Below are 15,214 nucleotides of genomic sequence, written 5' to 3'. Positions count from 1 at the left end.
TTTGGTAACACAATGCAACAGTAGGGGTAACCCACTAGGACCAAAGAGACACTCTCACTTAAATATATTCTGTTATAACAAATTTGGTTCCCCATTAAATTTACTTTCTAATTATGCTCTCCCTAAAAGCACAGCCAAAAATCAAAAGTAGTATCTCAAAAGTGCCCCTGGGGGACTGGGTGCCAAACACACCCACTTTACCCTTGTTTACTGTATAATACAATATGATAACATACTATTCTACCTGCAGTCATGCAATTGTGAGAGAAATCTTGGGCATGCTTTAGAGCTTGTCGGATAGGATACTCGCCACAAACGTGAAGAAAATCCTGTCTACCGTGTTACAAGTGCATTATGTCCTATGGTATTTGTAATAAGGTGGACGGGATATCCATCACATTTGTGACGGAGTATTATAACGGTCTAAATCAGAGCTATTATACTTAGGTGTGTCTGTGGACACAAACAGTGGGAGCATGAGAACCAGATTAAATGGAGAACCAGAGTCCAATTAGCAGTACCATAAACAGCGGCGACAAACTGAAGCAACGATAGACAGGGTACAGGTTTTGGTAATTCAGGGAATGTGAAGATACACTTAGCCTATGAAGTGTACCTTCTCTGTCTTAGGATGGCCTGAGAAACTCTACTGGGCGGCTTTAAAATCCCTGTTTTTTGCTTCTTAGAACTTGAACCACATATGTTTAAACCACCTCATTTTTTCCTTACTGGCATAAGGTACAGTAATATCGAAGCACAGGGTAAAACTGGATTGGGAGAAAAAGAAGAGCACAGAAGGAAAACAAAGACAAGAACAATGAGGTCTTAATAGAAAAAAAGAAAGAAAAAGAGAGAGAAACAGGAAATGGCAATGGGACTATCTTTAAAATCTAATAATAGGTCCAAAAAAATGAGTGTGTGTGAATATGTGTTTGTGAGTACATATACATATATGCGTTGTCTAAATGCAAACTGCGCAGCCTTTCCTAGCATGACATCCGCTGGGTAAAATCTGGAGGACATCTTATGGGGAAATAGTGCGCATTCCAAACTTGTACACTACAGATCAGGTAACAGTCATTCGCTATTAGTTTGTTGCCCTGTTCTGAGGTGCATATGTTAGAATGCCATGCATATTGTGCACTTGTGAATAATAGCCGATACCTGTGCTATTGATCTGTACCACGTGCACAGTTTGCACCGAGGACTGCCCCCAACCGAGAAAGAGGGGCAAGATGAGAGCACCTGGTGCTTGCATCTCTGCAGTGAAGAAAATCCTGTTCTCAGAAGTTATGCACCTCTTTCCAGATCTCAACAGACACCAACAACCCTCCGACCCTCCCCCAAATGCAAATTCCCACGTTTCTCACCTCCCATCAAACCTGTGCTTCAGGAAGTCAAAAAGGGCTTTCTGCATCATGTCTGTCACCTTCCCAGAAGTGAGGAAGATCGAAAGGAAGAACATCGATGGAGAGAAAGAAGTGACAGGTAAGAAAAGAAGCAAAGGCCAGACGATATACATCACTCATCATCATTCATTTGCCGTCACGTGGACAGGGTTCATTAGAATGCGTTGCCATGTCGCCTAATTTGTGTGTTGCCATTTTTGGCTACAGCATTTTAATTGCATTTGGAAAGACTCAATCAACACCCTACGAGAATTCTTTGCAAGTTTTCTAGTTCACACTTTGAGGTGCGCCAGCCTCTGGCGGTCCGCTGAAATGTGACACGCGTGAAGAACATCACAGCTCTCTGTAGCATCACAGACCCTATCCTCCACCATTAATCCATGAAGATTAACCATTTAATAGCTCAGCTCATAGATCCTGCATCCCCTGTGGAAAGAAGTTAGTTGTAGATTTTACTTCAGTTTAATCACCCGCTCCAACACCCAGAACTACTTCTGGTTCTTGGATACCCCCCAATGTCTGTACAAGATCAATGATCACACACCATTCAATTCCCATGCTTCAAAAGTTTCAGCAAGACAATGTTGCATCCTTGACGTAATTCACACATAATTATTGCATATAGCCATATTCAAACTTTAGAACCTTTGATGTATACCTTTTCTGCGTCCCAATAGGGCATCAAATTCGATTGGTCAGTTTGCATTGTTGACACTCTTTATTTGACTTTTTTTGCCAAAATGCTTCACCACATCTTGGTTCAGGAGGAAATGAGTTTTATAAGAAGTAACAGTACCTTTTATTGGGCGAACATAAATCACGTATAGATGTTATCAAAACACATCCTTCGTGAGATAGTACGAAGGCACTTATTTGACTTGGCCATTTAGATCCCTTTGCAACATTTAAAAAATAATTGTGTTCGTCCAATACTGATCTTTTCGTGTGTTTACTAGTAGTAAAAATGTATAGTGTAGTAGCTGACATTACATCTAGTGACGTGTAGAACACTGCAAGTTAGTTAATGCACTTTATTCATTTTGATTGTGCAGTGAATGTGTATCACTACTTGAGGTATTATTTTTAAAAAAATCACTTGCACGAGCGAATACAGATTACAGACCCATACACAAGGCAAGGTGTTGTGTCCTCCAGGAGTATGTGGACATGTTACGAGATTCACCACTAGGATTTACAACGTGATGGTAAGGGGGGGCAGGTGGGAATGTTACTGAGAAATTGGGATAGGATAGGAAACACACTCCTTGGGAATCACAACCTATGACTGTCCATCTCAGGCGCAGAACCCTCAGACTTCAACTAGGCAGATTGTCCGGCCCAAAATTAATACTAAGTATAGCCCTGCTCGACAGAATAAGGTGAGCCCAAACGGAGCAGTGGTCGGGCCATCTAGATCAGGGTTCTCCCAAGTCAGTCCTGGAGGGCAGGATCCATGCCAGATTTTTAGCATATCCACATTTAGATAAGTATAGTTACCTTAAAAATTTAGCATGGATCCGGCCTTCCAGGATTGACTTTGGAGAACCCTGATTTAGATCCCCATTCCAACTGGTGGAAGATCGTGAAGTGCATACAGTCTCTGTCGGGAGCTTTAAAAGCCAGCTAGAGTCTACTGATGGTGAGAAGTCACATTCTGTACCCCCTTCCAACACTGTTGTTGCACAACATGCAAGCCACTACTGTTTATAGGACAGAACCTTGACTATAAACAAAAAACATGGGGACTTGGCCTCTATGAAATGGCGACCCACCTGGTTATCCAAGATTTTCTCTGTGGCATCAGCAGTTAGGCTGATCATTTCTTAGGCCTCTTGTGGAAAACCAATTACTAAATGAAATCTTTATCCATGTTTTTTCCGGAAATTATACCTTGATAGGCATTGGTGTTATATATACAAGCCCACTTGTCCACCTTAGGTCTCAGGGCGGCTCCTGTGTTATTTGGTTACGGAACTTCAGCTGATGCTATCAAGCATCTGTTGGCATACAATCTCAGGAAAAACTTGGAAAAGTATATATTTCAGAACATCCAGCCTTATTGTATTGTCTAACATAAGAAGAAACAAGGCTTGAAAGCAGAGAATTCTCCTTTTTGTTCTCCTTTTTCGTATCACAATTATTAGTGCTATTATTTTATGATAATTTAGGACCAGATAGGGACTGCTTTTAGATGCTTTTTCATATTTTAAAAGGTTTGCCAGGACAGCATGGCTGCGGACTCCTAGAAAGGGTTGTCTTCGGCTCAAACTGAGAGGAGGACCTTGCATGCTGTGAGAATCTTTGACTTCCTCCTTTTAATGAAGGGGGCAGCGAGAGAAGCATTGTGTCAGTGGTCTGAAGATCCTGGTGCTAATTTACAAGCCCCCTGCGCCGCGGGTGCTTCACTTTTTATCACATAAAAAGTGGCGCAACGGTTGCGCAAGGGGCTTGTAAATAAGCCCCCTTGTTTGTTGACAGCTTCCCTACACAAGCACGCAAGAAGAATTGTAAATAGAGCTCGGTTTGGGATTATTTCTACAACGCTGGAATGATTAATATTGTATATTCATTGGAGTTTGCTTTAACTGTGGGAGTTCCAGCATTGAATGAGAACCGTCCCGGAAATATGGTCCTGGACAAAGCTTTTTTTGCATTTTTTATTGACATTTTTAGACAAATCATAAGCGAGCAGTATACAGTCAATTACATTCACAAGATGTCCAATACCACATATTCACCAAATGATATTTGCATTTACTGCACTGTCGCTTACATTGCTAAATAGGGGGGGGGGGAGGCAAAGGAAAAGGGGAAGGAGGGTCACTCAGCAAGGGAAGAGAATATTAAGCCTCCCCAAAGGGAGCTTCACAGTACGCACTCTAATGCATGCCGGCAGATAAACTAGAACCCCTAAAGGGCAGACATGACAGCGGCAGATGATGTGGCAGGAAGTCACCCCCAGCAGCAGCCACGGACTCATCCACTCCCTTAAGTGCGTCGGGGTGCAATTCTAAGGAGGACTAGACAACTTTGGGGTGGGTCCTGGCCATAGTTCCAATCACCTCCTTAGATCCATGCTGTCCAGGTTCTTTCTTCTTCAACCACCCATGTGCAAAAGATCACACATCTCATCCTGGAGATAACACTACATCAGCTTTAGTTTTTGTTAAGTCCACACTCCTTCGAGCACTGACCTGTCTCCATACAGGGTACATACTTACCACTTCTGGCTTGATGTGAAAGAAGCAATCACACCACTAATCAATTTTAAGTAGGTATTGTTGTAAATATTTTTTCTTCATATGTTTACTGCCTAAACGATTTTTCTTTTAAGGAATACCTAGGATTGAATAATACTTTGGTGGCTGTTATACTGAGCATGAGCTGGTGATTAACTGTGACACTTCAGTGCATATTGGAACAGAACTGCTTAGGGTTCACACCTTTCTTGTCTGCTATTCCCCCAAGGATTGCCAGCTGTCATGGGGCTGGCATCTCTAAGGTGGCATATCCTCAGCACCTCCTTTTAGGGCCCATGGTGGGGCGCACGGTGACTATATCCCTCTATGTACTTAGTGGTGTCTATTACATGAACCATCAGTCACCTGAAGGCACTGAAGCAGCCGTGGTCCGTGCAGGTACCAGCGTTGGGGTCGCGTGGGGGGGAATTTCAAGGGGACGATGCCAAGTAAAAATTTAATATTTATTTAATTTTCCCTCGGCAACGGCCCTCGAAATCCATCCCCCCCCCCCCCACCACCTGACATGGCCTCACCGCTGTTACATGCACGGACCGCGGCTGCACTGAAGTACAACTTCTTTTAAAGGATTTTATTTTTATAGATGACATGAAACTCTACAAAATAAATCATTATTCAACAAGCATACAAACTTAAAACATTCTTCCCCCCCCCACCCCCCCCGGTGAATAATTCTAGAACGCTAATTAAAATGTTGACAGCAATGTGTATCCATTGTACACAAAGCACCAGATATCAAGTAATATACTTTTATATCAAGTTCACTGTCCATATTTTTTAGGAATCTCGCTGGCTTCACTTCAGATCAATCTGCGCAAAATTATCCATGTGGGCAAAAGTACCTAAAGTGTTAGCCCACTCATACAACTTTTATCATTTTGTGTCGCTCCATAATATAGACCTATTCTGTAAGACATTTTAGAAAGATGAATTCCCCGTTTCGACAGAAGATAACTGGAGGAGTTGCTCAGACCTAGGTCTAGCAGGCGCGCCGGCACAGGTTAGAGCGGTGAGGCGGGGTGGGGGTGGGAGAAGTCGACAGGCAACGGGATGGGTAAAATTAAATAAAACAATAAATAAAAACACTTACCTTGCACTAGCCGAGTACAATATAAGTGGGTTTATATTTTTTTAAATTTAATTCTACCTATCCCGTCGTCTGTCAACTTCCCAACCTGTACCTTGCCCGCCCCTCCCCCACCCTGTTCCACCGCCCCATCGTTCTTACCTGTACTGGCCAAGCTTGTGGTCAAGAGGCCCTCTATTCCCTCCACCAATAGACTGTGTACCATATGAGGCAGTTGCTCCATTTTGGCCTTCTTCCTGACAAAGAGGTCTCCTCACACACTTTTTAACACTGGGAGATGTCCACTCTCAAAATAATAGTTTGCTGAAGTTTCAAGAACCATAAACAAAACTTGTAACTTTCTCAGACCCACAGAGCCTACCCCTGGGGTATAGCACCCTTTGATCTGCAAAACCTTTGCCTGCCAATGTCTCAGTCTCATAAAGGGATCAGCTGAGCATCAAGAACCACTTACTAGTCCTAATGGCAATAACCCTAACTCGCTGTAAATAGCAGGCGTAAGTGAAGATAACTGCTGAGAACTTTGGCGCTCTAAGACATCCATGAATAACATGTTATGTATCACTGAGTGCCACTAGCATGAACACCAGATGCTATATAAAGGAATTCCAGACTGCTCTGACAAGACTCTCTGACAGCCTGTCAGTGCGCGCTGCTCACTGCTCCGATAGAGTGTAGAGGGCACAGCTTCAGGAGCGAGGAGGAAGGCACCAAGGAAGGTGGGTGGCAGGCAGCAGGTATTTGTTTTCTTTCCCATTTGAGACAGAAAGGAGAGGCCAGGTTATGTATGGCTTCTCCGTTGCTCCTCTGCCCCTGCATAGCAGCTGAAAGCAGGGCCAGGTGATTTTGGGGACCATACATAGCATAAAATTATAGATGACTAAACTGTGAATAACGAGGATGTTTTTCACCTCAGGGTTCTGAGGGGGCATCATACACAACGTAAGCTTTTTTTTCGTTGTCTATTTAATTTCACACAGAACCTCTCTGTGAAAAACATCTCCATTTTTCACTGTTACCCACCTATAATTCTACATATTATGTTTTGAGTATTTATTAAATGCTTGTACACCGAGGATTCTTGGAACTAAGGGCCGGATTTAGTGTTTGGAGGACAGAGTTTACTTTGTCGGGATGGTAGAGGACAACACTTCCGCTATCCCGAGGAAACTCTGCCTGCCTAATTTAGAACTGTCCACAGGCCCAGCAGAGGACTCTCTACATTGACAGGATCTGCTCTCATGACAATTCCTGTCAATGTAGGAAAAGTTTGATGGATGGTGCGGTCATCCATGACGGCCGGCGGTCAAACTTTTCAAAAGTATTGTTTTTCAAAAACAAACTCCCAATGCAGGAGTTTGTTTTCGAAAACCAAAAGCAGTCTGTCATGATCATTATTGTTTTTTTTCACTTATCGCCAGGTTTTTCCTGGTGGTGATGGACTGGAAAAAAAGACTCTACACCATCTACTCTAAATAGAGACGAAGGTGTAAAATCCTTCCTCTGACAGCCTTGGGAAGAAGTATTCCATCGATGAAGCCGATGGGGGATAAGCTGATGGAATACTAACGGTCCTCCGACTCTAAATAAGACAGGCGGGCGGAGGTTTGGCAGACAGGGTACTGTGTCATGTTTGCAATGGTATATCCTGACTAACCCTGGGCGTAGTTTGCGTAGTAGCACTACGCGTGCTATGCAAAGTGCACTTTGCACTACGCGAGATACGCGTAGCGCTACGCGAACTGCGTAGTGCGCTGTTCGGGATGATTGCACAATGCCGGATGCTTGTCCGCACTGTGCAATCATTGAAAACGGCATCTCGAACAGTGCGAGCTGTCGTTTTCTTCCGCTCGAGTAGATTTTTACTCGAGCGGCAGCTTTCTCAACGCGGACTGGTAATTTTTCATCGCGAGCGGTCGCGAGCATACGCGACCACTCGCAATGAGAAACCTGACCTTCCTGCGTTGAGAATCTTGCCAGGAGGTTTATTTTCCATGCTCGCGATCGCCAACTTGATGTTGCTGATCGCGAATGAGGAAAAAGTCTCGCCGGGATGTCATTTTGCTCGCTCGCGGTCGCCAACTTGAAGTTGAGGACCGCGAGCGAGCAAAAAATGCCAACTACGCTACGCGTTTTGCACTGTGTTACGTGCAATTCGCTTAGCACGAATTAGCACAAACTACGCAAGCGTAGCGTAGTTGGCTGCCCAGGGTTCATCCTGATGATAAACTCTAATTCAGGCTTTCTGATAACTATAATTGATTTCATTGAAGCTGCAGGATTATAATGGAATCAGAAACGTTTTCAGTTGCTGTCTGAAGCACAAGAAGAAGATTTTGCATGGATAGATAGTGGTAATTCCACCATTTTGAAGCAGCAACGTAAAAGGCGTGGTCACTGAAAAACAGATGTTCAGCATTGTAAAGTTTGCTGGAAAACCGACGCTCCAGGGTGTTTTATCCACGGTTGATTCCGCCTGCTATAAGCAGGCGCAGTCACAAGGTGAAATACTGGGGCAAAACAGGCAGGGCACAGCATGATAAATCCACCCCCCACATGTTATTCCCCAAAACTTGTAACGTATGTTACTTATCCATCTTGGAAATACTGGGACCCTGCGTAATGGCAATTCTGGTGGAGGAGAATGAAGGGTATAATTCCGAGCTACTCGTGATGAGAGCCTGCATGCTGAAAACAGTGCATCAAGCTGAGCACCGTGCACTAAAACCAGTCACAGAGATTTTTCCAACATGGTATGTCCCATTACAAAGCTGATGTGATGCCAGGTCTAACGCTATTTCCCTGGGCAACTTTTGCACAGCCCACAAAATGAGTCCACAAATGTGCATACACCGATTAAAGTTTGAGTCAATCTGATATTATTTTTAAAGGCAAAAATATAATATCATGCATATTAAAAGTAAAGTCAGGTGGCACTTGCCGTGAGTATGCACACTGAAGACATGCAGAGGCTACACACAGACGTCCCCACTAAAAAGGCACCGTGCACCAACATGTTTCTATCTTTGTAAAGCTGAAATGAAACACTGTCCACAGAGGTCTGGCTGCACTTACACTTACCACTGAATGCTTTCCTTCCTGACGTAGACTTGCATGTTTTTTTATAGAGATTTTAAAGACAATAAGTGTGTTTTCGTACCTCATAGCCTTTAAGCGATGGACCAACCAGCACCACCGGCCGCATGGACGGCACAACGTCATAGGGAGGAATGTGTTCCGTCTGAAAGAAGGAAGGCCAACAGTGCCAAAATTAGGATCACAAATCTGCAAATTGCCCAGAGTTATAGAAAGATGCGTGAAGGTGGCACTCACCACTTTCTGCTTCTGTTTAGCTAAAAAAGGAAACAAGAAAAAAAACTTGTAAGAAACAATTTTTTTTTAAAGGTAAACAGTCTCCTGAAGAAACATGTACATTCTATTTTAAGGATATCGATTAACACATTTCTTGACAAGAATGTTTTTTTGTAATAACTTCAAATTTTGTTAAGACATTTTGTATGCATCTCACCTGTGATGGCTATCCTGTCACACAGATATACCAGATTTGGTATCACTAAATAGACTATTCTGTCCCTTATTTATGACATGATAGGGTTTCTTGCTGGAAGGTATGTATACATCTCTCAATGCATACCAAGGAATCCTGAGTTAGTTTTGCATCTAATACTTTGCAGTCTCAATGTAACGTGTGTAAGATGTTGACCGCACCTTGTGGATGGTATGTCCTATTAAGGAGAGCGAACCACAGGAACGGTAATAGCCACAATAGGGGTTGGAAATGTTAGAAAGTATAATCCGCGCAATAACAGATTTACTGCAGCAAGGCATAATCAACAATGCTGATAATGCTACATAATTCTACTGAGATCCACGATTTGAAGTTCTAACATGCCAGGAAGGCACTTTAGGATAAGGAGAGACATGATCTTGAAGGGAGGATGGTTGTGAAAAACAATTGGTCCTTCAAACAATTATAAGTCAAAAAACAATGAGTATAGACCAGAATCAGTACTATATTGAATTAAGATGTCCAGCCGGACATTTGGATTTAATAAATTCAAAAGCGATTTTTTGCGATAAATCAGAACGAAATTGAGTGGGACACAGTCCTGTATCCTTCAAGAACAAAACATAAAGACATTCACAAATAAACACACATTTTTCCAGGCAAAACAAAAGAGCTTTTCGCCAATGCAAAATAGTGGGGGCAAGCTTTTTAGAAGTAAACAGTAATACACTTGCTTTAACAAATGAGTTTAACGTGCATGCTGTTTAAAGAGTCGACGATGTTTCGATCTATAACTAGATACATAGATCATCATCAGGACAAGAGTGTTTAGCAAGCCTGAAATTACGCTGCCTGAATGGCGAGTGTGGGGGAGGAAGGATCCAGGGGTTATGGAAGTACAATGTATGAGCTAATTGGATTGGAGATGGTTGGAACCCATTTCCGATGTTAATTGGGGTAAAATACGGTGCCGGGGGTAAGGAGGGCATCCGCGGGATTCAAGACGGCGGCTGCTTGCCGATCACAAGATAGGCGGCTACTTGCCGATCACAAGAATTGCCGGTAGTTCCTACAAGCCATCAGGAGCAGAATCGCTGGTGAACTCATGTAATGCTGGTTCCCAATGGGTGAACAGCTCTGGAATCAGTGGACTAACCAGGAAGAGGAAACAGTGCTGATGAAGTGAATTTTAACTATGGATTGCCACCCAGCCGACCATCAAGTGGTTCAAGATGCTGTCTCCTGTCAGGCTGCTCAGAGAAAGAGATATTGAGGCATGCTCAGAGTAGACACTCACTGAGCTCCAACACAAAGAACCCTGAGAGGTGAGGTGGTGCCAGCGACAAGATCAAGTAGGCAATAAACTGGAATGCCCTGCTTAGCCTTCCTCCCGGTGGATGGACTTCTGGAGGAGACAGCACAGATAGAAGGCCACAGGATCTTCCCTCTATATGACTATAGGGACACAGTGTGTCTTAACTCCATTTGATGACTTATTGTGGACACATGGTGAGGAGTTTAAGTTTGGTAAACAATTAGAGGAAAGCGTCCTGAAGCAATGCCTCTAAAAGCACCGATCCAATTTATTTGGACCATGGCCATCCACAAGATCAGACAGGAGAGGAAACTCCTAAGCAACATCTAGGGCTGTGGTGACTGGCGGGTCCTACAATGGGACCTCCCAGATTTGGGGGGCCCTGTCCTGTGTGAACTCCAGAGTACATAAAAAAAATTGCCAAAAGGTCACATTGATAGTGAATACCCTACAGACACTAGATACATGGTAGAATGAAACAGGATTGATGTTACACAGTTTGACAGCAATACTGCCTCGAAAGTGGCAAATTAAATTCATCCAAGCCAACAGAAACTTCAGAAACTGTGCAGTAAACACAAAGATCCACCTGGAAATCCAGATTGAAGTTCCATGGTGGCAAACATTCATCTGTCGAGGGTCCCACCCCTAGTGGAAAATATGCCACTTCAAGATGCTATACAGAGATTTTTCTATACAGAGGCTTTTCCTCCATCATACTTATACAGGCCCCCATCCACAAGGTCTATAGACTACCTATCTAACAGTAATCAGTGTTATGGGGAGTTGTAAGAAACTAGGTTACTGATTGGCTGGGATGTGAGCCCTGGTCAAGCAGCAAACACAATCCTGCGAGTTGTATTTTGTACCCTTATTTGTAAACAGAATTTTCTACATACATGTGTACTTTTAAAGTATACACCCGTCTTGCATTATTTGCATTTCTTCTGTCAATATACTCGCTTTGAATTAATATAATTAATTTTGTTTGTTTGCTTGAAGCCACTAATAAAGGCTTTATAAGTGTATTTCTTTGAGCCTAAAAGATTTTCTTTGTTGAAAAAAATCCCTTGTAGGCACTCTTACCTTATCTTGATTTGATTTACCCAAGCCTCCAAGGGTCTATTGGGTTGCCCAACTTATTTTCAGTATTCTCTAAGAGAGGGGCACTTGCTTTGCTACAGTCATGCTGTACCTGTTCAGTGTGGAACAAAAAGTTGCACTGCTGCTGCCCTATTTGTATGTGTCTAGTGACTGAGAAAGCTTGGTCTGAAGCTGGCTAACTGTACCTGTACACTAAAGGAGGGAACCTTGTACTATTTCTGTCCAAGGTGTACCAAATCTATGATGAAAGGGTACTTCCACTGCTGGTTCTCCATCTTATGGAAAAACAGAGCATATACTCAATGCACGTGTGTATCATGCCATATGAATCAGGGGCTGTTTCACAATATTTGATGTGAGATACTGATGAAGATACCTGCCCCTCTAAGGCAATATTCGAGTGTTGAAACATGGCGACAGAAAAGAGGCACCAGTCCAATGCTCAACCCTCTTGTTTTCAATCTTAAACCGTGTTTTGTTCCTCCTGCTACTATCACCTGTCCTGTACCTATTCTTTGTGTTCTGTAGGGTCGCGCTGCTGTTGCTCCTGCTTCACTTTTGTTTTATTGTGAAACTTGGTATAAAAAGTTCAACTACACAAAAGACAAAATGAAAAGGGCATACACACTTTAGCATTGATCAGCACTGGTAAAGTACGCTGTAAAGAAAAGAGTGAGCTCTCACCAAATATGTGTGCAGAGTTTACTTTTGGTTTTCTGTGTGAAGCAAGCAGTTTTTGAAATGGACTTTATGACTTCTTAAAATGGTAAAACTTATTTGGTAAGTAGCTCAAGTGCTTAATTTGTTACAAATAAGTGCTGATGATAAACAATTTTTACATAAAGCTGTCTGCAACTCAATCAGATGGTGCACGGAGCATGACATACTGTTGCACTCACCACCTTCACTGTCTAGTTCATCACGCTCTTTCCGCTGTCTGATTGAATTCAGGGGTCTACACTATGAGCCCCAGTGGGCAGAAATAAGTGCTGGTGGTGCCCAACATCGACCGCCAACAGAAATCAACCAATGGATGTCATAAGATAATGTAAATACATGCAGCCAATTCTAGCACTGTAGCCAGCATCACTTTGCATGCTGGGGTTTTAAGTCCATAATGACAGTGTGAAACGCAAAACTACAAGCCCCACAGTACATCTTGCTGTTTCCTGAAAAGCCAGGAATGGCAGACGGTATCACGGGTCACGGTATCACTTGGCAGACCAGTGAAATCCCAAATAAAATGTATTTCTTGACTTTGTGCGTTTTTTGCATTCGGTGAGTGGCCGGGGATAGTCTTCCTATGCACATGCGCGCATCCCAATGCTATTGGGCTAACATTAACTGGCATGTTGAAAGACAGTATTTAACGGAACACTGCATGTGACCAGCAGGAAAACCGGTCTGAGGAGACAATAAGAACGAAAAACAATGTGCCAGCACCCCTTTTCCTGAGCCCATCCTCGGCCTAGAAGTTGGCGATTTATATGGCGCGCCTGCCTTGAAGGAGTGCAGCACGTGCTGCCCCGCGAGGGCCGCCAGTGACGGCGTGTACCCAGAATCCATCGGGGCTGAGCCTGGAAGGTGTCACAGAGCACCTTAGTCCCCGTGCGCCTCTCCCCAGTAGCAGCTTTCCGCATATTTACTTCAGGAATCCAATTAAGTCCAGAACCGAGTCTGCAGAACAAGTGCTGAAGTAGCGTTTTAAAAACACGCTCGCCAGCAAGATAATGCCTAGAGTCTGCTTTTTAAGAAAGTGGCTTTGACTCAGCATTAACATTAAAACCATTTCCTTGCTATCGTTTCCTAGCACTATAGTAATATGACCATTGACATTACAATGTACATAATTGAAGTGTTTAAGTGCGTTTACAAAAGCTTTCAGAAAATAATCTTCAGCCATCATTCCTCAATTTTTTAAATTTCTTATACCATTTCCATGTTGAATTATGTTGATTCCAGTGCCAGCATTACAACACCGTTATTCAATAAATGGAATACTTATTTTATAATAAAGGCTCAAACGTTCTGCTTTACTGAATGCATATGTAAATACAGAAAAAACAATCTGTTTTCCTCTCTGTATTTATTTTTAAAAACGGTTAAATTCAGAGACTAGGAGCCACGAATACAAAAGGATTTTGTAATTGCAATCCCTTTTTGTCATGTACAAGGCCCATTGTTTCTTACAAAATGCGATTTGGTATGGTATATTTCAATAGTTTGCGTTCACAATTGTGGTTGAAAACCATTGAAAAGTTACAGAATTCTCAAAGGAGGTGGTAACTGATTTGCAGAGGGGAAAGGGTTTCCTTAGGACCCCTTCACTTTGGGACACGGGGTGGCAGCCTCAGAGGCAGTAGGCAGTGGTCCAGGAGACCTTTTTTGCAGCGGCAGTTCCTCCGCTATGACAGATCAGCATCGACTGTCCCCCCCACCAGCTGCGACAAAAATTAAATTATAATAAACCAGGTCTATTATCATTTTGTTTTTCTCTCCCGAGCGAGTCTTGGGGGCGGGGCCATCGTGGGGAGGGGGTGCAGTCAGGGAGGGAAAGTAGTGGGCAGCACTACTGTCACTGCGCATGACGGTTTTGTCGGCCGTCTCAGGCCGGCCAAAGCATCATGTGCCTTGAAGCTCTCCCCCACCCAGCTGCATTAATGGGTTGGAAACAGCAGTCACAGGCTCCCAGTCACCCTACGAGCGCAAATCCTCAGCACCGGGGCCAATCCTGAGGCTGCTCTCATGAATGGCTGCATGGGATTCTGGCCGTCTGTGGTCATGAGGAGGAGAAGAGCGTCTTAGCAGCAAGACAGTCAGATAAGTTATTTTAACATTTTGTCATTATTATTCTTTTTGTACTCCACCTCACCCATCCCCCCCCCCCCCCCACATCACCACTCAGCGTTGGAACAAGCCGCTATTGCTTTTTTTCAGGGAAGCAGTTTGCTTTAAAAAAAGTTTCCAGTTTTGAAATGCAATCTCAGGGATAGTGGTCTGCAGTCTCATGAAGGCCACCGTCCCTGCGATTGCAGCCAATCACAGGGGATTACCAATTGCGACCTGCCTAATGAATATGATTTAGGCAGGTCTTTCTGAAACCCCATGCCAATGGTGATTTTGCAAACCGACGTAATAATAAATAGGTCAGTTTGCAATACCTGATTCCATTCGCAAAACGCCGGTGCACAATGGGCCACCCTTTTTTTGCAAATTGATCATTAGTAAAAAAGAAGAATAAGACCATGATTTCCTAATGAAGATAATTAGCGGCGGATGTGCATGTGTGTTGCTATTACAATGCACAACGCTTATGCTTTCAATTGAATCTACCATCTAATGTTTATGTCAGTTTAGCACACCAAAAACATATAAATATCGAGGTCTCAGTGTACATTTATCGGTTAAATAAATGTGGGTATATATTAGCTGCAAGGTTATTCCTTCAGCAACAAAACTTGTACATACATACTAACAGAAAGGGAAAAAATATGGTCAAATACAGACAGA

The 15,214-nt window shown here is 43.2% G+C and overlaps 1 protein-coding gene across 2 annotated transcripts in view; it reads right to left on the bottom strand.

The window, feature by feature from the left end:
• Positions 1–15,214, bottom strand: part of CACNB4 (calcium voltage-gated channel auxiliary subunit beta 4) — a 910,181-nt gene that overhangs the window by 177,791 nt on the left and 717,176 nt on the right. For both annotated transcript variants that reach the window (XM_085645539.1, XM_085645540.1), the window contains 3 exons: positions 9,090–9,109; positions 8,917–8,997; positions 1,371–1,429 (listed from right to left, as the gene is read on the bottom strand). In XM_085645539.1, coding sequence (XP_085501665.1) covers positions 1,371–1,429; positions 8,917–8,997; positions 9,090–9,109 — 160 coding nt within the window. The remainder of the gene's footprint in view (positions 1–1,370; positions 1,430–8,916; positions 8,998–9,089; positions 9,110–15,214) is intronic.

This window comes from Triturus cristatus, chromosome 3_1, assembly GCF_964204655.1.
Source record: "Triturus cristatus chromosome 3_1, aTriCri1.1, whole genome shotgun sequence".
In the NCBI taxonomy this organism is placed as follows: domain Eukaryota; kingdom Metazoa; phylum Chordata; class Amphibia; order Caudata; family Salamandridae; genus Triturus; species Triturus cristatus.
Note: the sequence above shows the minus strand (reverse complement) of the source record. Positions and strands in the feature narration are given on the sequence as shown.